General features: G+C 42.7%; 2 protein-coding genes across 5 annotated transcripts in view; one reads left to right on the top strand and one right to left on the bottom strand.

Annotated features, from left to right (window-relative positions):
• LOC126998399 (uncharacterized) overlaps positions 1 to 26,074 on the top strand; it is a 108,142-nt gene that overhangs the window by 81,172 nt on the left and 896 nt on the right. The window contains exons 2-3 of the mRNA XM_050860033.1: positions 3,548 to 3,669; positions 9,943 to 10,067. Coding sequence (XP_050715990.1) covers positions 3,548 to 3,669; positions 9,943 to 10,067 — 247 coding nt within the window. The remainder of the gene's footprint in view (positions 1 to 3,547; positions 3,670 to 9,942; positions 10,068 to 26,074) is intronic.
• LOC126998398 (chitotriosidase-1-like) lies at positions 12,019 to 25,005 on the bottom strand. Of its 4 annotated transcripts, none has more exons than XM_050860031.1 (10): positions 24,946 to 25,005; positions 20,847 to 20,992; positions 19,588 to 19,743; positions 18,163 to 18,294; positions 17,605 to 17,856; positions 17,057 to 17,239; positions 16,544 to 16,675; positions 15,501 to 15,674; positions 13,987 to 14,064; positions 12,019 to 13,773 (listed from the first exon to the last, which is right to left on the bottom strand). In XM_050860031.1, the coding sequence occupies exons 2-9, from the start codon at positions 20,982 to 20,984 to the stop codon at positions 14,038 to 14,040; spliced, it is 1,194 nt and encodes a 397-aa protein (XP_050715988.1). In that variant the 5' UTR covers positions 20,985 to 20,992; positions 24,946 to 25,005; the 3' UTR covers positions 12,019 to 13,773; positions 13,987 to 14,037. The 4 variants fall into 4 exon arrangements, with proteins under 4 accessions (XP_050715988.1, XP_050715989.1, XP_050715987.1 ...); XM_050860032.1 differs by having other exon boundaries at positions 24,962 to 24,997; XM_050860030.1 differs by having other exon boundaries at positions 24,847 to 24,993.

Below are 26,074 nucleotides of genomic sequence, written 5' to 3'. Positions count from 1 at the left end.
TGGCGGCAGGAGCAATGATGGAGGATGGTTGTTATGGTGGACGTGCTTGGGGGTCATAAATTCAGGTATTGAGGTTTTTTTAAGTGTAGTGTTCGTTGTAGTGGAAATGTAAAGGTCACTATTCATTTAGGGTCAAGTTCAGAGAGAGAGAGAGAGAGAGAGAGAGAGAGAGAGAGAGAGAGAGAGAGAGAGAGAGAGAGAGAGAGAGAGAGAGAGAGAGAGAGAGAGAGAGAGAGAGAGAGAGAGAGAGAGGACTGCACAATTAATATAAAAAAAATATCCGCAATCTTGATATTCCACCAGATAAAAATAGAATATGATTGAAAATAAAAATAATGAAAATAAAAACGTTAGTATATTATTACGATTAAGGCGGGATAGATAGATAGATAGAGAGAGAGAGAGAGAGAGAGAGAGAGAGAGAGAGAGAGAGAGAGAGAGAGAGAGAGAGAGAGAGAGAGAGAGAGAGAGAGAGAGAGAGAGAGAGAGATACAAATAGAGAGAGAGAGAGAGAGAGAGAGAGAGAGGACTATACAAATAATATAAAAAAAAACATATCTCCCGTGTCATGGTATTCGTATAGAGTGAAACAAAAAAAAATGGCAATCAAGAATGGTCCAATTTCTCTTCATGATAAATGGGGTGGTACTTTTTATTCAGTGTAGTGGTGGTGGAGGTGGTAGTAGTAATGATGGTGATGGTGGTGGTTGCAAAGGTAGTAGTGGTAGTAATAGTAGTAGTAGTAGTTGTGCTAGCGTTGTAGAATTAGTTGTGGTGGTGGTAGTAGTAGTAGTAGTAGTAGTAGTAGTAGTAGTAGTAGTAGTAGTAGTAGTAGTAGTAGTAGTAGTAGTAGTAGTAGTAGCAGTAGTAGTAGTAGTAATAGTAGTAGTAGTAGAAGTAGAAAAAAAGTAGTAGTAGTAGAAGTAGTAGTAGTAGGAATAGTAGTAGTAGTAGCGGTAGTAGTAGTAGTAGTAGTTGTAGTAGTAGTAGTAGTAGTAGTAGTAGTAGTAGTAGTAGTAGTAGTAGTAGTAGTAGTAGTAGTAGTAGTAGTAGTAGTAATAGTAGTCGTAGTAGCTGTAGCAGTAAAAGCAGAAGTGGCATTAATGATGGCGTGCCGCGGCGGGTCGTCCTTGCCGTGCCGTCTCTCAGCGCCGCATGCCTGGCGTACGTGCACGAACGAACACGCCCCCTCCAAATGGCGGTCCATCAGCGGTAGCATGTACCCGTGTGTGTGTGTGTGTGTGTGTGTGTGTGTGTGTGTTATTTACCCACGGTCTGATCATATGCTGAACGCGTGATCTCCAGCCAATAACCTCGCGGAAAGTTATTATTTTGGCTCGGGAGGCCAACTTATGAATACTTCTAGGACCTCCCCCCACCCACCTTGCTCAAGGGGGACAGTAACTGCTCCTGTCAGAGAAAACTGTTTAGTGGGTTCAAGATCTCGAGTGGGCTGAGCTCAACTCGAATCTCAGCTTGCCGGGTGACAGGCCAAAGTGGTATCCAATGAGGTATGAAAAGGTATAAAAAGGTATCATCATAATCTAATCACGCGATAGACTCGCGATCACCAGCAGTAACCTCCACGAATGAGCTGGAGCTCCAGTGACGGATATGTGTGTGTGTGTGTGTGTGTGTGTGTGTGTGTGTGTGTGTGTGCTCGCGCGCGCGTGCGCGCATGTGTCGTCGAGCGGTGGGGGGGGGAGAGCTAGAATAGAGGGGGGAAAGGGCAAGTGTGGAAAGGGGGAGAAGGTTTATCATTGTTGATATGATTGCGTGCGTGACCTTGGTCATGGCCGTGTGTGTGTGTGTGTGTGTGTGTGTGTGTGTGTGTGTGTGTGTGTGTGTGTGTGTGTGTATTGGCGAGAGGAGGGGGGGGGGGACTAGATTAGAGGGGGGAAGGGGAAGTGCGGGAACAAGAAGGGTTATTAGTTTTGATATGACTGTGTGAATGACCTTGGTCATGGTCGTGTGTGTGTGTGTGAGTGTGTGTGTGTGTGTGTGTGTGTGTGTGTGTGTGTGTGTGTGTGTGTGCAGTAGTAGTAGTAGTAATAGTAGTAGTTGTAGCAGTAGTAGTAGTAGGAGTAGTAGTAGTAGTAAGCCTGCCGTATCTAACATTTACACACACACACACACACACACACACACAAGCAATATCCACGGAGATGTTCACAAACTGGTTCACTAATAGGGGAGTGGATGAGTGGAAGAAATTAAGCCGATGTGTAGTTAACGCAAACACGCGAGAAAATTTCAAATGTATACTGAATCGATTTACGGACGAGCCTGAGAAATGATGATGAATGCCTTGTCTCTCAGCAGCTGTCACGTGTAAGCTCCGTGTGTGACATCATCGAAAAATCATACATCAAATCAGTCATCCTCCACCCTGACTATTACACACGCCCAACCTGAAAAAAGAAACTAGAAAGAATACATAAAAAATTATATATATATTTTTTTTCATTTCCCTTTCTTGACCATCACACTCTCAACCTGAAAACGAAAACTACCAAGAGTATTTGAAATTATATCTCCCTTTTTCCTTCCCCTTCCCTGACTATTACACACACTCAACCTGTGAAATAAATACGACCAAGAATATTCAAAACTTTTCTCCCTTTTTTTTTCCTTTCCCTTTCCTGATTATTACACTCCCAACCTAAAAAAAAACTAACAAGAATTTCTAAAACTTTAACTCCCTTTTTCCTTTCCCTTCCCTGAAAAAGTACCACCAAAAATACTTATAACATTATCTCCCTTCATCCTTTCCCTTCCCTGACTATAACACTCTCAACCTGAAGAAAATACTATCAAGAATATCTAAAACCTTATCTCCATTTCTCCTTCCCCTTCCCCTTTCCGTCACTGTCCATCATTCTTTAGATCAAATATAACAAGTTCGGTGATCTAATTTTACCCTCGTTGGATCAGTGTGTTACGGGGATTTCCTCTATCTTCTTTTTTAGTTATTTTTGTCCCGTCTCCTCTTCCAGTAAAATATAAGAAAACGCACCTTCCATTTTTTTTTTGAGGGGGGGACTTTATCTACCTTTTTTTTGTCGTTGTTCGTGTTATTTCTCCCAGTAAAACATGAGAAAACACACCTTCCTTTTTTGGGGGGAGAGGAATTTTCTCTAACTTTTCTTTCTTTCTTTTTGTCATTCTTGGTGAGTCTCCCCTTCCAGTTCAACAAAAGAAAACATACGTTCCCTTTTTTTTTTTTTTTTGGGGGGGGGGGGGGGGGTTAGGGGAGGTTGACCCTGTAAAGACGGCATGGAGGAGTCAGGTGGAAGGAAGAAGAACGAGGGGAAGACAGAGGATCAGGTGGAGAGATGGAGAGAGACATGAGCAGGTGGGTCTGGAGGAAGAGGGCGCAGAAGACAGGAGCTACTGGCGACAACATTATGGGAGCGGCAGACCCCATTAGGGATTAGTGCGAAGAAGAAAAAAAAATCTCTACCTTTTATTCCTTTTGTGATTCTTGTCCTGTCTCCCCTTCTATTAAATCACAAATATAAACACACCTTTCTTTCTTTTCCTTCAGGTGACGATGATCTACCAGGACCCGACGGACTCCAGCTTTCACTCCATCACCCTCAAGACCGTGGCGGAGGGCGGAGACTTCGACCCCGCCTCCCTCTATGACCCCAACACGAACCGCCTCGGGTGAGTGACAAGGCGTTGTGCGGGGCTGAGGGATGGGTGGGCAGGGACTCAGGAGTGAGCGAGAGGATGAGGGCCGGGGTGTCATATTTCTAAACTGTAGCCGTGTTCAGCACCCGCCCAGTATAAGGACATAAGAAGAACAAGGAAGGCTGTGTTAGGCTGAGATCAGAATGAAAGGAGAATGAGATTAAGGTGAGGAAAGGATGAGTCAGGGCGAGTTAAGTTAGTAAGGTTGGAATAGGTTAGAATATATCAGAGTAAGCTTTTTCCAATACGTGTAGCCGGGATATTAACTGAGAATAACAGGGTCTTGCACTTAGTTCGACTTGCCACCTGTTGGAAACTCTGTCAGCTCCAAACCTAGGGACCTCTGGAGTCCGGCGAGGCTGAGGTGACATTTTTCTGTACCAAACTAAGAACATATCAGAGTTGTAATGGTCAATATTATGTTTACACCAAAAAAATCTGAGTGGTTTTTTTTTTTTTTTTATGGGGAGACAGCTCAAAGGGCAAAAAAAAAAAGTAAAAATAAAAAAAAAAAAAAACCCTCCTTTGCTTCCCTAAAAAGGAAGATAGAAAGAGGCACATTGCAGCGCGGAATTTGGGTGGAAGACTATCAGTATGAGGAGGAGAGCTGATACGACGAGCTGCCTCTTTTCCCTTCAGAAGAGCTGTGAGGGAGACGCCCACACTGCCCATACTCATTGAGGGCAGAGACATACGAGGGATATATAAGACAACAAGGGGGGGAAGGACTGGGGGAACGGTACAGACGGACATAACTATCGAGGGAAGCTGAAAGAATAGGGATAGTTGTTTGGAAGATTGTGTCGAGGGATAGGTGTGAAACTGTGTGTTTTAGGCGTTGAAGGACCAATCTTTCTTTTCCCCCAATCAATAAATATAAACCAATCGTTAATTCCCCAAAGCCCAGCCTTGAGTCGTTAAGTTCTTAAGTTCTGGGAGTCTTCAGAAGAGATGAATAATGTGATGTTTAATGCAATGGGAAATAGTGGATAAGGAATGGTTTTTGGAAAGAAGATCAAACAACAGAAAAGAGTGAGATAGGGGAGAAACTCCTGGACACCACTGTTAATAGATTAGATTTAGAAAGACCGAATGCTCACGGCAGAAATAGAACGGTCAGAAAGGAAACTGAGATAAAGGTACAGAGAGAAGGATAGAAAATGTAGAGGGGTAGCGAAAAGAAAAGATTTGTGCCAGACCCTAAGAAAAGCTTGTCCAGTCCATGCGCAAAGTTTCACAAGGACCGAAACGGCTAAGAGAGGATGACCAAGAGTCAGTTAAGGAGATTGATTCAAAAGCTTTAGATAGACAAAGAAAGTAAAGCAATAGGACGGTAGTTTGAGGGATTGGAGCGGTCACCCTTCTTGTGTGAAGCTGTGCTGTGTGAAGGCATAAGAAGAACAGAAGGAAGGTAGGCAGGCAGAGGGCGTAAGCGGTGACCAGGACAGGTGAGGTGATGACAGGCACAGCTTTATCAGGAAGGACAATAGGAGGTCATCCATCAGAGGTTTAAGCCTTTACGAGGCCAGAGGCAGAGGGCATAGAAACATCATTTTAGAAGGGGTCAGATAACAGGAGTAGGAGAGGGGAGAGTAGGAGGAGTTTTTTGTGAAAAGTTTATGAAAGAATTTTTTGGTAGTCGGAGAATAGATTTGGCACGATTTCGGGCAGAAATGTAAGTCTATAATTATTTGTGGTTGAGATTCCTGTATCTTTGTGAGGGCTTTTAGCGTGAGGTAGAGAAGAAACGAATGTAATGCTCCATTCCAGAAGATCATCACCTCTGTGATGCGAGCACACACACAGGGCTGAAGCAATAATCTGAAGCACCAATCATTCCACGGGAAATCGGAAGAAAGGTCGTCGAAGCAAAATGCAGAACATCGCCTCTCGGTGGGGGGTCCAGGTGTACAGACAGATAGGACATAACCAGATGGTGGAAAATTCAGAGAGCCGTCGTCGGGGCACGAGAGAGGATATGTCGTCGTTGTAGGCGCAATTTCAACATGGATTGAAATTTGAAATTGAATAGAGATAGGGAACAGAGTAAGAGAGATTATTGCCTGTCAGAAACCCAAGGTTTCTCGGTTTGGGAAGAGAAGCACAGAATGAAAATTAGAGCGAAGACATGAATGTTGCAGAAATTTAGGTGTCTTCCTACCTACTCCAGCCATTGTACATTATTCATGACGTTATAATGAAAACGTTGGCAAAATAGAACGCATTCAATAATAATATCCGCAACACTCCATCCAGCGATTCATAGGAATGCATCAATGCGCATTCATGGGTAAATATTTCCTTCATGCAAGGAAAGAGAAGGCAAACAAGTCAAACAATGGTGTCTTGCTTTCAATTTCTTACAAGTAGTGAAGGAAGGTATTGAAAAAATGTTCCGCTCAACATTTCCTCCGGCTGGTACGCCCCTGCCTCACACACGATGCATTCCTCGATCTCTCCAATCAAGAGCACGTGAGGTTGTTTACGCTGCTGCAAAACATATCGTATGCTCCCGGGCCCGGCAGCAAGTATTAACTTATTTGATATTGATAATTTAAATCGTAATACATACATCTTTAGCATCTTATAATATATAATGAACTTTAAAAGAGCAAAATATAGCATGTGACGATTACTTCTGTGGGAAAAAAATAGTTTAATTTTCTTTTTCTTACGTTTCCCTGTTTCTTAAATACTACTACTAAGTCAATTGTCTCTATATCGTTGCTATAAGAAAAATATGTGATTTCTAAATACTAACGAAAAACTTGTAAGAAAAATATTTGACAAAGCCCTCATGCTTTTTTTTTTTTTTTTCTAAGACAGTCACCAGATGGCAGGTCGAGCTCACTGCAAGACCCTATGAAAAGAGGATAACATGGTTAGTTTAAGTCCTCAAACCTCCTTGTGCCTACCTACCTAACCAACTAACTAACTAACATAGTAATCAACCATCTAACGAGCTAACAAATTAACTACAACTGTTTGACTATCTATTAAACTAACCATTTAACTACCTAATTATAAGTAACTATACTCGCCGCACGATTAAGTGGAGGAATGGGAGCCCTGTCACCTCCCCCCCAGGGCGCATGAACACCGAAAAAAGGATACTTTAGAAAACAACAGCGATAAAAGCATAAGATACACACGGATCATTCAGGCTAAAACAGAAGACCAAAAAATGTATGGTTTAAAAGAACGGAAAAAAAGATAACGTAATAAGAACGCCCCGAAGAAGAAACCCACAAATACTTTGGCGTTGTTGATGTTAGGGCCTAAAGGTGGAGGATGTTTGTTTTCTTTTCTCGATGTTGCTTCTATATTTTCCTTATTTTCATTTTTTTATTTCTACATTATTTTAATGTAGAAATAAAAAAAAAGGAAAATAAAGAAAATATAGAAACAACATCGAGAAAAGAAAACAAACATCATCCACCTTTAGGCCCTAACATCAACATCGCCAAAATTAATTATGGATCTCTTCTGGGAGGAAAGAGGTTCACCCAGACCAACAAAGAACACCAAGAAAGGATGATATAAAAGAGAAAAAAACATCGAATAAGAAAACCAACATCGAGAAAAAAAACAGCAATAAAATTATATAAAAAAGAAAAAAAAGAAAGAAAAAAAAGGAAACGCCAATAAGAAATAAAAAAAATATAACAAAATAAAATAAATAAAATTAAATAAATAAACAAATAAAACAATTAAATAAGTATATAAAATATACTAAAATTAAATATTAATATAAAAAAATACAAACACACATCATCCACTTTTAGCCCCTAACATCATCAACCTAATTATGGGTGAGTCTTTTACGGGGACAAAGAGGCTCATCCAGACCACCACAGAACACCACAAAGTGAATGATATAAAAAAAAGAGTAAAAAAAAAAAGATAAAATGTAAATAAGACCAAAAATGGATAATATAAAAAAACAGGATCAACACAACAACATATGATAAAAACACAAAATACTGAAAAAAAGACCGATCCAGTAACTATTTAACTATCTAACTAAATATCTAACCAACTCTAACTAGCTGTTTGACTAGCTATTAAACTAACTATTCAACTACCTGCCTACCTGTCCTTAAACTTCCTTGGTTTGAGCTACGACTCGCGCGTCACCCACGGCTCAGCGGCTCATAGGGGAGGTGCCAATAACCCAGACAGCTCGGACAGGCAAGTGAGGGTGAGGGGAGAATAAAATGAAGAATGGGAAGGATAAGTCAGGGCGAGGTGAGGGTAAGGGGAGAAGGTGATAGGTAATGGCGAGGGGGGATAAGTAAGAGATTGGTCAGTATGTAAGAATGAGAAAAACAACAACAAAAGGATGAGTCACCACAAGGTCATAACGAGGGGAGAATGAGATGAGAGAGAGGGAAGGGTGAGTCAGAGCGAGGTCAGAAATAAAGGAGAGAATGAGAAAAGGGCGAGGGGAGGAAAAGTTTCGGCGAGGAAAGAATGAAAGGAGAATGAGATAAAGGCGAGGTGAGAATGAGGGCCGGGCGAGGAAAGAATGAAAAAAGAGAATGGGATAAGGACAAAAAAAGAACGTGTTGGGGCGAGGGAAGAAGCTAGAGTGAGGAGTGTAATGTCAAGGGTAAAAGGGGAATGAGGTCAGGGTTAAGTCAATACGAGGTCAAAGCGAGGTTAAATATATCACTTCTTGGGTTCACTATAGTAACTGGTTTTGAGGGTGAGTGATGGTACAACGGAAGAGATGGTTTTATGTATGGTTATGTGGTGGGGGGGGGGGGGATGGTGTGTGTGTGTGTGTGTGTGTGTGTGTGTGTGTGTGTGTGTGTGTGTGTGTGTGTGTGTGTGTGCGCACGCGTGTGTTCGTGTTCTTGACTTAATTCTGGAAACTGATCATGGGTTTGAACGCATTCCTAGCTGACCAGAGGATATGATTAGTAAAGAGGTGCCTTTAGTTAGTGTAGATATCATCTGTGTGTGTTACCAGAAAAAAAAGACTAAGGAAAGAGAGAAAAGAAGAGAGGATAAAAGGAATGCAGAAGGTATAATGTGTACGTATGTATGTATGTATGTATCTATGTATGTATGTAAGTAGATAGGTAGGAAGGTAGGTAGGTAGGTAGGTATTTTTCAAGTACGCCAGTAGGACATTAGCAGGTAAAAATATACCGCGTCGGAAAAGGTTAAAAAAGTGAGTCCTCGGCGTCAGATTTTTGTACGAACACAACTAATGACGCGCACGTTCTGGAGGCCTTCTAGCGTGTCATTGCCTTGAGAGAGGAACCACAAGTCACGCGATGTCTCCTAAGGCCAGTGAGAATGTCCTTGAGACCTCCAACGTCCTGAACAAGGCACGAAACGAAGGAAGTTTATGCCATTTGCCAGGCTACACACACACACACAAATATATATAGATATATATATATATATATATATATATATATATATATATATATATATATATATATATATATATATATATATATATATATATATATATTTATATATATATATATATATATATATATATATATATATATATATATATATATATAACTAGAAGGTCAGTGAGATGTGTTCATTCACCGCGTGATGGACGATGGGTTCGAACTCATGAGTGGCTTAAACTACCCACATGCTGTCCTGAAGACCACCCATCAACCCGGACTCTAGAGGAAGCTGTCCAAGCGAATCAAGAACGAGTTTCAATGCAAGATGGCGCCACTATAAACACCTCGCCTGAACGGGGGGGCTGGGCCGACATCAGGCCCCACCTGAAGAAGCCTTAACGACCATCAGCCCCACTAGGAAGATGCCTACCCAACAGGTATATATATATATATATATATATATATATATATATATATATATATATATATATATATATATATATATATATATATATATATATATATATATATATATATATATATATATATATATATATATATATATATATATATATATATATATATATATATATGAAACTGCTTTATTTGTGAAGATTAATGGCAGAGTAATACTTTCTTCTTTACATCTACAACGATTTTAATAATTTAGTATATCGCTCCCTTCACAGCTTCCAATATTTCGGGTAAAGGAGATGATTAATGTATGAGGACAAACTCTTTTCTTCCCCCTCCTCCTCCTCCTCCTCCTCAGCTGGGTGGAGTATTGTAGTCCTCCTGGCCTATAAGCCACGATTGGCTGATGGCAAAAAAAAAAGAATAGCCCTAATAGTTTGTCTTTCTCCGCCAGCTTCAAGTTCCGCCTGGGGGGCCTGTACCGGCTGCAGCGCTACGTGATCAAGGCGGTGGGCTGGCGGGGCAGCACGCGCCTGGTCGTCACCACCTTCACCTTCCTCACGGGCGAGGACGACGGCGGTGAGTGACCGGGGAGGGAGATGATGATGATGTTACTACTACTACTACTTCTCCTCCCTCCTCCTCTTCCTCCTCCTCCTCCTCCTCCTCCTACTACTACTACTACTACTATTATAATATACTACTTCTACTACTTCTACCACTTTCATGGTTCTCGTAAAGAGTTGATAAGGGAGGCTATTTTCAATTGTGTGTGTGTGTGAGTGTGTGTGTGTGTGTGTGTGTGTGTGTGTGTGTGTGTGTGTGTGTGTGTGTGTGTGTGTGTGTAATTCACCTCTTGGTCTGCCGCGGGTCTCTCTCGAGACAGCCAGCCGTTCCCCTACGGAAGAGCACAGAGCTCATAGTACCAATCTTTGGGTAGGACTGAGACCACTCACACACAACACACCGCGACAACGAGGTCACAACTCCTTGCCTGACGTCGCGTACCTACTCACTGCTAGGTGAACAGGGGCTACACGTGAAAGAAGATAAACCCAACTTATCTTCACCCGGCCGGGGAATCAAGCCCCGGTCCTTCTGGTTGGGAGGCAGACGCTCTATCCACTGAGCTACCGGGCCGTGTTTTGTTTGTTTGTTTGTGTGTGTGTGTGTGTGTGTGTGTGTGTGTGTGTGTGTGTGTGTAAAATAGCTTGCCTCCGTGATGTAGTGGTTAGCGTGCCGAACCCACGATCCGCGGGCTTGTGTTGGAATCCCACCCCGGGCAGTTCGCGTGCAGCTCACACAGCTGTTCATCCCCGCTATTCATTATCTACTTCGGGCAGGTCGATAAATGGATATCTGGGGAAACCTGGTCAAGATAAACTGTGATAACCCGAATGTCACATTGGCCCCGTATCCCGAGGTAATGAGTTTCTCCCCACAGCAGGTTCAAGGGCCAATGAGACAAAAATGAGCACCGAGGCCGCGCGCAGCTATGTCCTATGCCTCCAACTTTTCCTTTTTAGGTGAAGATATCTTAGGAACGGCCGCTCAGATATTATGTATACTCAAGCCCACTCAGGTCCTATTCAGTGTTGCCACATCACGAAAAACATATACTATTCTCCTCTCAGCTCCACACGTGTAACCATCATCTCATTGTTCGTTGGTGTTAAAAATGTAGATAGTGTAAAGATTTGTTTCTAACACATCTTATCGTAGAGGATGTGATGCGATGAGGCAGTCTGAAAGAAAACTAAAATCTAGGCTGTCGTTATATTATAGTCATCATTTATTTGCACAACGATCGAGGCCTCAAAACACTCAAATATTCTAACATACTATCAAATGGAAGAAAAAACGCCGAATATAGGAGACGGCAACAAAGGAAACATATACATAGGGGTATTAATCCCTTAATGACGACGATGCCGCTGGCGTCATATAGTTCTTACTAACGTAAGCAAGGAGCATGACGCCAGAGCCTTCGACGACTCCGTGCTAAAAATAGTCTACAGTTCCTCCCTACGCATCATGGCGTCTGCAGAGCGATAATGTTTCCCCAGCCGATCTGTTTCGGCGGTCTTCCTTTAGTGTCTGCTCATCGTGTGCGTGCTGAGCGTAGTCTTGACACCTCCACTTATACTACGTGATGTTCTACATGAACCAATATCTAGGAGTGGGAAGCGGAAGTTGGAATTTTTGGGGAATTATGGAATTCCAGCCAAACGGTCTGTCCAAATTATAATCTGATTTCACAGTTAAGTTATATGGATGATTTTCTACAACTTTTATTCAATGAGATTCATTCCAGAATGAAAAAAAAACTTCAAAAATTATTTTTCGAGTTTCACTGCAACTTTGGCTCTCTGGAGGCAGTAAATTTCCAGGTCAAAGATTATAAACTATATTTTTCAGATTCAATCAATAAATTTTCCTGTACGTCTTACCAGTAAAAAGTTGGAATTTGGGGGGAATCATGGAACTCCAGCCAAACAGTCAGTATAATTAGACATAATAGACTTATCAATTAAGCCGAAAACAATGCCATCATAATCATCAAATCAAATAAATGACAAATTAAGTGAAAGGTATATACGTAGTAATTCAGCAATCGTTATCTAATTCATTCTCACGCGGAAAGTATATAAAATGATTCGCAACAAAGGATATAGAAAGAAAAAGAAAGAAAAAACTCAATATATTTATCTTCAGAGTAACACGAAAGTAAATAAAGAAATCATATTATATTTTTTCCATTCATTAAAGGAGTAATAGTGACACATTCAAAATCCTATTGCCTTGGCGTGGGTTATGTCTGACCTTTTTGTCTAAACTTTAATTCGAACTTTTATATATTTTATTTTTATCATAAGACACATTTAACTATTTTTTGTATATCCTTCAATGCCATATTTGTTACGCAGCCCAACTTTCGCCAACCATCACCACCACCAATAGCATCACGACCTACGTATTTTCTTTCTTCAATTTTGTGTTCCCTTGAATTATTTTGATTTTTTATTCTATTTAGTTTCTACTTTTATATTTGTCTTTATTTTTTTCATTTTTTTTGCCGTGGAACATGAAAAAAAAGGGAGACTCCATGTTTAGGCCTAGGGTATACGCTGAGCTGGTGATGGTGGTGCTGGCGGTGTTGGTGTGGTTGGGGAGCGCTCTCGTCCACCGATGTCAGATTATCGTACTCGGAGGATTGTATTTACCGGTTTCTGGCCCATAACTGTTGCCAAGAAACACATATAATTAACCATTTTAACGATAACTATGTATGAAGGGAGTTGTTGGGGTCGAGGAGGCAGTTTTGGGGTCGGAAATCGGCAAACATAAGAGGCAAAGTACGACAATATGGCAACGTTGGTCCATAGTCGGTGTTCCGTTGTCTGTAGTTCATAGTCGGTAGTCAGCATTCGAAAGTCCGTAGTCCGTAGTCCGGGTCACAGATGAACGGCTGAAGGAGTGAAGAGCGTCCCGGATGTGCAGGCCTCCTCTTGGGTGAAGGAAGGGGAAGAAAGGAAAGGGACTGAGGAGAGAAGGGGAGCTGGAGAATGAAGGAAGGAGGCTGGAAGAGAGGAAAGCGAGGGAGTGAAAGGAGGAGATTGGAGGGAAGGGAAGCAGGGGAGTGAAGTGAAAAGGTTGAAGGGGAGAGAAGAGAGTGGGTAAAGGGAAGAGAGGAAGAGGCTGAGGGGAAAGGAAGGAGGGAAGGGAGAAGGGGAGGAAATCGGAGAGATGAAGGGAGAAGGGATTGAGGTTGAAAGAAGGAGGTGAAGGGAGGAGAAGAAAGAGGTGAAGTGAAGTGATAAGTGATAGAAGCTGAAAGGAAGGGAGTGAAGGGAGAAGGGGAGGAAGTTGAAGGAGAGGGAAGGAAGTGAAGGGAGAAAGGGAGGAAAGCGGGAAAATAAAGGGAGAAGTAACAAGGATGAATGGGAGGGAGGGTAGTGAAGGGAGGAAGGAAGGAGGTTGAAGGGGATGGAAGAGAGTGGATGAAGGGACGAGTGGAGGAATTTCAATTGGAGTGAAGGAAGAAGGGGAGGAAAGCGGGAAAATGAAGGGAGAAGTAACAAGGATGAATGCGAGGGAGGGTAGTGAAGGGAGGAAGGAAGGAGGTTGAAGGGGATGGAAGAGAGTGGATGAAGGGACGAGTGGAGGAATTTCAATTGGAGTGGAGGGAGGAGGGGAGACAAATGGGGGAGTGAACGGAAAGCTTTAGAGATTGAAAGGGAGAAGGAGAAGAAGGAATAGAAGAAATATGAGTTCAGAGATAAAACTGGAAAAAAAAAAGATTACGTGAATAGGTGGGGAAGAAGAGAACACACACACACACACACACACACACACACACACACACACACACACACACACACACTCCCTTCCTCCCTTTTCCCTACCTCACTCACACACACACACACACACACACACACACACACACACACACACACACCACCCCCCTCCCACACACGTGTCGGACACACTTACACACCTGAGCACACAGAGAGCAGTGGTCACAGTTGTCAAGGTCAGCATATTGCATTTACTGCCTGGCGCCGGGTTGGTCATGCTGCATGGGAAGGGATTGAGCGAGTGAGTTAGTGAGGGAATGAGTGAGTGAGTGAGTGAGGTAGGGAAGGAGGGAGGGAGAGAGTGAGTGAGTGAGTGAGTGAGTATAATGGAAGTTAGCGATAGGTAGATGGGTAAAACGATTGATCAACAAAACACTTATCATGCTAGAGAGGGGGAGAATGAATGAATGAATGAGTGAATGAGAGAGTGAGTGAGGGAGTGAGGGAGGGAGTGAGGGAGTGCGAAATAGAGAGCGATAGGTAGATGGATGTAACGTTACGATAGATCAACAGAAAACTTACCACGTTGGAGAGGAGAGTATGAATGAGTAACTGAGTGAGTGAGTGAGTGAGTGAGTGAGTGAGAAAAAAGTTAGCGATAGGTAGATGGATATAACGATAGATCAACAGAACACATATCAAACTGGAGAGAGAGAGAGAGAGAGAGAGAGAGAGAGAGAGAGAGAGAGAGAGAGAGAGAGAGAGAGAGAGAGAGAGAGAGAGAGAGAGAGAGAGAGAGAGAGAGAGAGAGAGAGAGAGAGAGAGAGAGAGAGAGAGAGAGAGAGAGAGAGAGAGAGAGAGAGAGAGAGAGAGAGAGAGAGAGAGATTGAATAAGTAAGTTTGTGAGTGAGTGAGTGAGTGAATGATTGAGTGAATAAAAAAAAAAATAAAGGAAGTTAGCGATTGGAAGATGAATACAGCGAAAGATCAACAAAAAGCAACCCTTACATTCTCAACCCAACAAGAGTTACACTACGCAAGTATGGATAATAGACAGCGCTTAACCTCTGACTTTACTGTTATTCTAAATTGGGCAGAAGAAACTTAGCCCCCATCCATGCCCACCAGAGAACTCAAAATTTCCACCTGACAGCTCGACACAACCTTCCAGACATACATTTTACATATTTTGATAACGTTCAGCTGTTCCTTTCTTCTACACTAAAGTCAGAATCTCAACTAGGTTTTTCATTTTTTTTTTTTTACAGCAGAGGAGTCAGTTCAAGGGCATAAAAAAATGGTAACAAATGTGAAAAAAAAGATCGTTACTCACTGCTCCTATAATCAGTTAGAGGAGTGGCCTAAATATAGGTCATGTCTCATCTCTTGTTATATCTGGCTTCTCATTTTGTATCAGCCTCCAGTAACTTTTGATAACGTACAGCTGTTCCTTTCTTCTGTCTGTCTGTTTGTCTGTCTGTCCAAAACTCAAATTCTCAACTGGAAGCTTCATATGTTAATTAAGTCGCGTTCCTCGAGGCTAGGAGTTCTGCATCGCCTCCACCAAGTTGTGTAACCTCTCCACTAAGTTCTGTACCACTTCCCCCAACTTCTGCACCACCTCCTCCACCACCAAGTTCTGCACCACTTCCCCCAACTTGTACACCACCTCCTCCTCCACCAAGTTCTATTTATCTCTTCCACGAAATCTTACCTTTTTCCTATTGGCTCTGGATCGGGAGCTCGGTGGTCTGATGTTTGGACCGGCGTAGGTCTCCCTCATGGTCTTAATCAGGTTGAACACGCGACCACACTTACCCAAAAAGTCATCCATCTCAATGCCCCACACCATCATACCAGCCAGACCGTGAGCCGCTGCGTACTGGGCCTGAGAGGAGAGTGAAGATTTGGAGGAGTGGTGAGAAGGGTTGAAGGAAGGAGTTGAAGGAAGGGGTCGAAGGAAGGAGTCGGGGATAGTCCAGGAAAAGGAGGAGGAGGGTTAGAAGGAGGAAGAGGAAGAATAGTAGGAAAAAGGTAAAAGAATGATAAGTTTTTCGAAGAGAGGTAAGGAGAGAGTGAGTGGAAAAGATGGGGGAGTGAGAAGGATTGACGGAAGGAGCTAATGATGGCCCTGGAAAAAGAGGAAGAGACTTAGAAGGAGGGAAAGGATGAGGAAGAAGGATAGTTTAAGAAAAGTTGGTGGAAGAGAAGCAAGGGAAGGGTGAGAAGGAGAAAAATGGGGGAGTGAGAGGAAGGAAGGGAGAGAAGGAGTTGATGGTAGTGATGGAAAAGGAGGAGGAGGAAGAATAGTAGCAGGCGGGTAAAAGAATGACAAGTAGGGAGAGGAAAAGACAAGGTTAGGAGAAGGGAGAGGAGTTCGTCGTTGTACTGTATAAAAAGGAGGAGGAAGAGGAAGAATATTAACAGACAGGTAATAGAATGATAAACAAGTGGAAGGGAGAGGGAGAGGCAAGGTGAGAAGGAGAGAAAGAAGAACGTGCAGGTAGTTGTGGGAAAAAAAAAAAAGAAGGAAGAAGAGTAGAATAAGGGTAAAAGAGAATGATAGACAGTTGAAAGGTGAGGAAAAGGAAGGTATGGAAAAAGAGTTGGCGGTGGCACTGGAAAGAAAAAGAAGGAGGAGGAATAGGAAGAGTAATAGAAAAAGAATAAAAAAAGGACAAATAGTTGGAAGGAAAAGGGAAAAGCAAGGAGAGAAGGACCCACACAGCCACACCTTCAAGACGCGGAAGTCCTCACCTTGATCTTCACAGAGTTCCCGTCTTCGTAAGAACACCAGATGCGGTCATGCGCGAGGCTGTACACGTAAGGTTCTTTCATGCCAGGTTCTATAGCAACCGTCCAGCCCTCGTTCATTATGGCCTCGCAGATCTGGCAAACGTGGGAGGGTCGTGTTAGTAGTGGTTTTGTTGAAGTAGTGTCAGTAGTAGTAGCGGTAGAAGTAATAGTAGTAGTAGAAGTAGTATGGCCTCGCAGATCTGGCGCCGAGGTAGAGTTGTGTTAGTACTGGTTTTGTTGTAGTAGTGTTGGTAGTAGTAGTAGCAGTAGTAGTAGTGGTAGTAGTAGTAGTAGTAGTAGTAGTAGTAGTTGTAGTAATAGTAGTAGTCCCAGAGTAGTACCCAGACCAAGAGAAGAAACCACATCAAATACGCCACACACCCCTCACAAAGTCGCACATACCCTCCAACTCACCCCACACGCCACCTATCCCTCAGCCGTTCATAACATCATTCACTCCTACATAATCGTTACCTCGTTGTAGCCCTGAAATCCAGGGCTATTCGTGTAGGGTCCTGGGGCGCCGGGCTGGTTGGCGGGGGCGTAGTAGCCGGTGCTGCTGCCGCTCAGGGTCCAGCATCGGCCGTACATGGGCACTCCTATGGCGATCTTGTTGGCAGGCATCCCTTTGCTGATCCAGTAGCTGATTGCAAAGTCCTGAGGGAGAGATTAGTTTAATAGACCCGAGGGATGATTTAGTTTAGAAGCCCTGAGGGATAGATTAATGTAAATGAAAGGGAAGACTAAATAAAAGACGTCTCTGAGGTAGGTGTGGATTGGAAGGCGAAATCTTGAAGGAAAGGGCCATGGGAGGAAAGTGAAGGATATGGACTGGTGTTCTAGGATGTTAGGGCATATCTCAGGGTGTGTGGTGTGGAACGTTTCAGGACTTGGCAGGATGGTGTAGGATGTGGTAGAAAGTTCTTAGTAGAAAATTTAGAACCTTAGTATGAAATATAGGGTTCTGGTACGCAATTTAGGTCCTTAGTATGAAATTTAGGTTCTTAGGGTGCAAAACTTGCCTGGTTAAGCATTGCACCGCCGTCAGTATCGTTAGGGTGGGCGTAGAGTCCGGAGTGGTGGTGGGTTTGGAGCTCCCAAGCGCCGTGCAGGTCATAGGTCATCACGTTCACGAGGTCGAGGTGCTGGGCCATGCCGGGGACGTCGTAAGCCGGGTCGATGGTATACTTCCCGGCGGACACAGCGGCGCTCAGCATCATCCCGTTGGCGTGCAGAGCGTTCTTCAGTTCTGACAGCAACAGGACGTAGTTGGCCTGGAAAGTGGTGCTGGAAAGTGTTAGAGCTGTTAAATGCTGTTAGGAGAGAGGTTATTATAGTCATACAAATCTCAAGTGGCAGCTGTGACGTAGCACCCCCGCTTCACCCTTCTGCCACTCCCGTATCGCCCGCTCCTAGACACCCTTTCTCTTTTTTTTCCCGCTCTCTTTCACTTGTCGTTAGTAGCAGATGTGGTGCAGGTGGAGGTTGTTAGGAGAGGTAATGGGTGTGGCGGATGTTGAAGGCCGCCTCCTCTTCCTCCTCCTCCTCCTTCTCCTCCTCCTTCCCTTCCTCCTCCTCACCTTGTCCTCGGGGTTGCCTCCACGCTTGGTCGGGTACTCCCAGTCAAAGTCAAGACCGTCGAAGTCGTGGTTCTTCAGCAGGGCGATGGCGGAGCTCACGAAGCTGCTCCTCTTGGCCGGGTTTGCTGCCATCTGCCGGGCGAATTAAGAAACGTTGTGACTCTTGGTGGGAGCAACATACTGGCCTTTTTATGTCATTTTTCCGGAATATGTATTTTTCTAACAAAGCGTCGGATGAAGAGGATAATTTGGCAGAGCATGTTTCAAACCTCGCCCAATTTTCGTCAATAATTTCACTTACAAAATGTGGATGATTAAATCACTTATATATTATAGTACCAGAAATTCATATTAGTTGTATAACGAATTAGTTACAACCATTTATATTAACGCAGCATCTATTCCTCCTCTGTTAAATCCATACATCCACATAATTAAATGCGCAACTAACTCTTTCTTTCTCTTTCTCTATCTCATATCTGGGTGAAGTGATGCGAGACAAAATAACTCGCAGTGTTGCCAAAGCTACTAATCCCCCCCCATCATACCTTCCACCCCACCCCTCTCCCTGCGTCTAGACAGTTATCCTTACACACACACACACACACACACACACACACACACCACTCCGTAGCTCAATCGATTACAGCGCTACGTTGCCAGGCTTCACAGCCTGACAGGCGGCGGTTCGAGCCCCGCTCAGGCCGGAATCTTTCCGCTGACAGGGAGTGGTTACTGTCCCCCCTTGAGCAAGGAGGAAGGGGTGTGTGGTGTGTGAGGTCCTGGCAGTACCCACAGATCGACTAAAATGAGCATGAGCTTGCTCATGTCAGGAGGGTACTTGCTGGCGATTGTGACTCCAACTCGTGATCAGGCCGTGGTGAATTACACACACACCTCGCCTCTCTCTCCCCTTAAAGCTTGCATTAAGCCCAAACTAATTCAGATGCGACGGTGTAAATGTGGGGTGTAAGATACGTTGGTTGACCTAATGGTGGGTGTTCAGTGTGACGGTGTAACTAATGTGGGGTCTAAGATACGTCAGTTGACCTAATAGTGGGTGTGAAGAGTGATGGTGTTGGCGTTCCTAATGTTTGGTATAAGAAGGTACGCTGAAAATGCTTATGGTGTCTGTAAGCTTGTATCCGGTGGATTCTACACTGCTGTATTTTCCTCTTTCTTATTGCAAGAGGTACAGGGCTTTCAGACGCTGCCTGCGATTCATCTCCTTCCGTTGCAGGGAACCCACTGGTGAACCACTGAACTTACATCTCGACAAAGTTGAGCACCGGCAGGGATCCGGCACCCCACCGTGACTGTCCAGGGCGAGAAACCGGATAATGTGAAAGGCTCACGGCGCCAGGCCGTGACACCAAGCCATGCATGGTCAAGGCGAGAAACTAGATGTATTGAAAGAGGCCTTACCGTGGAGTATTTCTCTGAGTTTTCTCCCCATCCGCCGACAGCTAACAGAGTCACCAAGTCTCGTTTCCTTTTCCCCTTGAGCCTCTTGAGCCCCGTGAACCGATCGAACGCGCAGTTCCCCCCACCGCCGCAAAGTTCATTCCAGGGGTCCAGCACCTGCGGGAGGAGGAAAAGGTGTGTAAAGAGGTGTTGGTGGAAGTACGGCAGGCAAGAGTAATTGTGATGAGAACAGGTATTGTAGGAGAAAATGTAAGACAGGTGGTAGGAGGCGGAGAAAAGGTGAGAAAAGTCTAACAGATTGGAAAAGGGACACGTGTGGGAGGTGGGAAGGTGTAAGACGGGTGTTGAGGCGAAGACGAGATGGGGAAAGTAATGAGCGGGGCTGAGGACAGGTGCAAGAGGAAAGTAAAGGTGAAAGACAGACGTTAAGAGCCGAAGAAATTATAAAAAATGCGCAGTAGATTAGAATAAGGACAGGTTTGGGAGGTGGAAAGGTGTAAGACAGGTGTTTGGAGGCGAGGAAAAGGTGCTGAAGATGTAATTAACAGGGATAGAGGCAGGTGGAGGAGTGGAAAGGGGAATGTAGAGAGGGTTGAAGGATGGGATTGAGTTGGGAAAGGTGATGGTTTGGGGAATAAGAAGATGAGGGAAGTCTGATAGATGAGGTGGAACATAAATTATCAGGTGTTATGTGCAATGGAGCAGATGCTGAGTGGTGTTAAACATATGATGAATGTATTAGGAATTGGAGCCGTGGTGAGAGGTAGAAAGTGTGACAGGCCAAGGACGTGTGAGTAGTTAATACCGATCCAGGTGCGAGGAGTGATCAAGTTCAAGACTGGTAAGGCACGTCAGAAACAGTATTTAGAATTTATACAAGTGTGCGATGAGGAATCATTAAACACACACACACACACACACACACACACACACACACACACACACACACATTGTCATTTTTCACATTTCCAATATATTGTATATATAAAGATAGAAATGATATATATATATATATATATATATATATATATATATATATATATATATATATATATATATATATATATATATATCTTTGCCCCTGTTTTACTTCCATTGCCCTCTTTCCCTCCCTGAAGCCATTGATTTTAATTTCTTTCCTACCTTTTCGTATTCCCCCCTCGCATACTGCCCTGCCCTTTACCATTTACATCTATCTTCATTTTCACTAATGCTGCCCTTCCCTTCTATTCTTCCTCTCTCACTCGACTCCTTCTCACCTTAATCGTGTCGTTGTTGGGGCCCAGGCCAGCAAAGGCAAAGATGAGGTGGGTACAGATGGCCGGGTCGATGTCTTCCACATCAAACTTGCCGTCGCCTGTGCGGTATACGGCCCAGGAGGCATAGTAGCACACCATCACGCCCTCTGCCGACCAGGACACGAGAAGTAGCTTAGTTTCCGCTAGAGTGGGTTGGGTTACGAAGGGTTGGTTTAGAATGTTACTTTGCGTTTTGTTCATTTACATACGCTCAATTCCGTAAATCGTTGTAGCACACCATCACGCCCGCTGACAACTAGTACACAGCCATAGATCAGGCGAGTATAGTTAGTCTATTCTCCGAGTGTCTGGACGAAGCTCAGCCACTAGAAGTACAAAACACAAGTGTCATCTTCCTTGGAGCTTACTGACTGACAGAATTCCTTACAATGAGAAAAGAAAACGACTGGTCTTCCTTATAACAGCAACAATGCGAAAAACATAAGCGTTCAGTTTATGGGAAATATCAGTTTATCATCTTATATATTTTGTGCAGTCTCTTTAACAAAAAGAGAAACGCATACCCATAAGGAATGTGCAAATAATTAGCTTGAAAAAAAAAAATTATTGAGGCGCCCGCCCGCCCGCGAGAGCGCGTGCGTGCGTGCCAGCTTGCGTGCCTGCGTGCGTGTGTGTGATATGTGTGTGTGTGTGTGTGTGTGTGTGTGTGTGTGTGTGTAATTCACCACGGCCTTGTCACGAGTTGGACTCGCTTTCGCCAGCAGGTACCCTCCCGACGGGAGCATGTACTCATTTCGTCGATCTCTGGGTACTTCCAGGTGTGTGAGTGTAATCTAAATAATTATCAAAAATAAAATAAATGAAATATCTTAAAAAGATATGCATATCCCCTCAAGCAGAGAGAGAGAGAGAGAGAGAGAGAGAGAGAGAGAGAGAGAGAGAGAGAGAGAGAGAGAGAGAGAGAGAGAGAGAGAGAGAGAGAGAGAGAGAGAGAGAGAGAGAGAGAGAGAGAGAGAGAGAGAGAGAGAGAGAGAGTGTGTGTGTGGTGGGGTGGGGGGGGGTTAAGGTGAGAAGTTCTCCAGAGACTCGTAAATCAAATCTTCCCTCACCAGGTGAGGGACAGCGGGGAAGGTAGAGTCATCAAATTGAATCCATGATGTCCATCACGCCCACTTTTATAAGCAACCAACGGCGTGGCTTTACGGAGATAAACGTTGAGTCGACCTGCTCCACCCCATACTCGGGGCTATTTGCTGGACCTTAAAGAACAGACTATAGTTTCAGCTCCGGTGGGTTGTGATATGAAGGGGGTTGGGTTGGGTTGGGGTTGAATAATTACCGCCTGGCTGGGTTAGGTTAGGCAGGGGTTAGGTTTGGGTTGGGATAGGTTAGTTTCTGTAAGGCTAGGTTGGGTTGAATTGGGATAAAATACATTATTATTATCATTATTATCATCATCATTATTATTATTATTATTATTATTATTATTATTATTATTATTATTATTATTATTATTATTATTATTATTATTGAGATCCATGAAAGGGCATCAAGGAAAAATATAATTTGATATGTACTGAATCCACTCGAGGACCAGACATGGATACGAAAATTAAGACCGTGGCAGTAAAGTAAGGCGAAGAATAAAAGGGGTCGGGGCAAAAGTCGCAAAACCAACACCTAATGAGGTAGCAGGTGGGTGTTGACTTTTGCCTTAAACTTATCAATGTCAACAAGAGAAATAATCTCATTTTGAAATACATTCCACACTTTAACCAAATGGAAGATAAATGAACGGGAAAAAAACTCTTAAATTGTGCTAGACATTGGTTGAAGGGCACGCTCGGCGCATTGTAAACCATGGCGCGTACAGAGAAGAGGCTGACAGTGAGCCGTTAACGAGTTGTGAGGAGGCGCTCATTATTATTAACATTCTAAAAAAAAGTCAAACCCACCAACCACTCGACGACGAAAAAGTTGCATGTTGAAGATGGGTAGTAGGATTTTTTTAAGTTAAAAGAATGATCTAAAAATTTAAGGGGAGATGGAGCTGCAGAGATCCAAACTCAAAAAAAGGGCAAAATGTTTAAAAACGATATTGACGTCTTTATTCCCACTCTGTATAGCGATTCTTAAATTTACCTCGATTGCAAAACATGAATAGGTCTGCATTTTCTTCATCAATCAATCAATCAATGAGGTCACACGGCGGGGGGCGTGTCGCCTCACCCACCCTACGACGCCAAGTCATTAATAGACCAGCGCTTTCTGGGAAATTAGAGAGGCAGTTTTCTTAATATGATTCTCTAAGGTCATTTCGGAACCTAATATTGGCCGAATGATTTGAAAGAGTTGCAAGAATGGATTACTTGGTTCCCAATTAGGATATCGGGTTGTGCTGGATCGGCGACTTGAGCGACTAAAAATGATTAGGATAGAGTTTAATTTTGCCAAACTAGATTACGATAAGTGTAAAAACTATTTCTTGCGCTAAATAGATTGTGACAGAGTGAGATGGGCGCAGTTAGGCGTGGCCGAAAGAGAATTATTGGGCAGGTGCATGTGCAGCGATGATGTGCTCACATGTGTTGATCGATGCGGCAGTGGTGATGACATCACTCACTGACGTCCTAAGAACAATTAAGGCCTGGACAGCAAACACTGTTTCCCAACTGTTTGGGAGAAGTTGTAAAACATTGTTTCCCAACAAAGAAATGAATCAGCCAAACAGAATCACAAACAGGCAGATGCTCAGACACAGAGAGAACAACAGACATATGGAAAGAACAGATAGACGTACAGAGGCAGAAAAATGATTGACGACAGACCCACAAATACTGGCAGGTAGATAGATAGATCAGGAAATAGATAGATTGATTGGGAAACATTTATGCTAACATGAAATAAGTTCTCGTGAGAGAAACATAAACCACAAAACAAACCAACACTCACTTTAAAGCATAGATATTTCCACTTTGAATAGTGACTCTAAGTTTGCCCTGACTTGATACCATAAAAATAACTTTAATATATATATATATATATATATATATATATATATATATATATATATATATATATATATATATATATATATATATATATATATATATATATATATATATATATATATATATATATATATATATATATATATATATATATATATATATATATATATATATATATTTGGTATCACAACAAAGCAAATTAAATGTATTATTCATAAATGGGAAGAAATATGGTTAAATACTAAAAAAAATAGAAATAACATGTATAATAAGGCTTAATATAGGTTGATTTATATAGTGAAATGATTATATAAAAAAATAATAACATTTTATATAGATATCTTAAAATGGTTTTAATACAAGATAGTCAACATATTGAAGTGTTCATATATGATTTTTTATGCAGATATATTAATTTTTGTGGCGTCAGGAAGGTTTTTCGTCGCGGTGCGTGAAATGAGTCAGATTCGGCAAATTTTCGTCGCGAATTCTGGTCAAGCTCGAGCAAAAACTATTGAAGCTAGGAAGGCGTGCTTAGTGGCAAATGAAAGCTTTATTAATACAGATTAAAAATCAGAAAAAATGGAAAGCACTAAATAAATTAAAAAAAGTTATAAGCAAAAAACTAGGACGTGTCCAAATCGCGGCAAAAGGGCTGAAAAACAGGCTATTTTGTGACGACTCGACGACAAACTTGGAATCGAGCTATCAAACAATCCTTCGAGCTGGTCAAACTACATTGCCAATAGGGCTACATGCCAAAGTACAGCCTTCTAGAGGTCGCTTTCTACAAATTATAGCCCTTTCATTTTTCCGTCGATTGATACCAAACACATTTCTGTAGCCCCAGAAATAAGGGAGTTATGGCGATTCTTACCAAAGCGGTTGATTTTCCAAAATTCGCGGCTTAATGACAAAGACGCCGGAAAATCAAGAGTCCGCCGTCCATTACTTGAGATGTCACTTCCTCCACAGAAGTGCATTCTTACCTGCGACGGCGAGGGAGGCCAGGGCGGCGAGGAGAGAGAAAGGCTTCATAGTTGGAGATGAGTTTGAGATTGGAATTTACCTTACCTGGCCGCACCCACCTGGTTTTATACTTACGCGCGGCGCCAAGTGTGTGGGGTGGGTCTACACCTGTTACTGACTCACCCACCTCACCCACTCACTGCCTCTCTCCCTCTCTCCTCTTCCTCTCTACTTACCTTCTACTTCGAAATTTTCTGTTGAAACAAGAAATCTCAATTCATCGGTCTTATATCTTAGGGTACGAGCATTGAAACTTGAGCCTTAGCTTATCTTTAAATTTCACTCTAAACTATAGTTCTGGGAGATGGGCCTCCGGGATGACATGAGTAGCACGCCTAGCTACGAATCCGTGTGTGAATCCTAGCCCGAGCAGTCGGCGTGCAGCTCACCCAGCTGTTCATCCTCCCTTCTGGATTGGTCGATAAATGGGTAATTGAAGAAACCTGATGTATTTAACTGCGGTAACCCAGATGTCACTAACTCTTGCCCTGTGTCCCAGGGGCATAATTCCCGAACCCTATTATTGTTCAGCACCGGGCGAAATTAGAACCAATCAACGGTCGCAGTGAGTGCGGGGTGCTGTTGTGGATGTGCCTCTTAGTAGGCGGGGGGTCAAATCCGTCAAGATGGGTACACTGCCTCCTGAAACAGTAACCTCTCTAGGCAATGGCAGTTACGGAGTCCAAAGCCAATCTACACCCTCGGTACAGTACGAGGTTAACATACACAGGATTTTATGAGTGCACCACAGGAGAAAACGACTCGGTGTGCAAGCACCAAGCTGCCAAGTAGCACTCCTCTTACGGTACCGGTACTGAGACGTTAAACAGGTATCGTTAGCACCGATGCCGGTACCGGTATCTGCCCAGCATATATATATATATATATATATATATATATATATATATATATATATATATATATATATATATATATATATATATATATATATATATATATATATATATATATATATATATATATATATATATATATATATATATATATATATATATATATATATATATATATATATATATATATATATATATATATCTATATATCTATATATATATATATATATATATATATATATATATATATATATATATATATATATATATATAAGCATGTTGATAGATAGTTACGTTCGGGTGCAAGCGTTGATCAGCGCCACTGACTTGTTCC

The sequence above is a fragment of the Eriocheir sinensis genome, chromosome 14, assembly GCF_024679095.1.
Source record: "Eriocheir sinensis breed Jianghai 21 chromosome 14, ASM2467909v1, whole genome shotgun sequence".
Taxonomy (NCBI): Eukaryota; Metazoa; Arthropoda; class Malacostraca; order Decapoda; family Varunidae; genus Eriocheir; species Eriocheir sinensis.
Note: the sequence above shows the minus strand (reverse complement) of the source record. Positions and strands in the feature narration are given on the sequence as shown.

Coding starts and splice junctions, on each gene's coding strand:
- LOC126998398 (XM_050860029.1), bottom strand. CDS start 21,086: ATGAACAAAACGCAAAGTAACATTCTAAACCAACCCTTCGTAACCCAA. Junction 17,240..17,604: donor GCGGTGCAATGCTTAACCAG/GCAAGTTTTGCA, acceptor TCTCTCCCTCAG/GACTTTGCAATCAGCTACTG. Junction 15,675..16,543: donor GGAACTCTGTGAAGATCAAG/GTGAGGACTTCC, acceptor CTCTCCTCTCAG/GCCCAGTACGCAGCGGCTCA.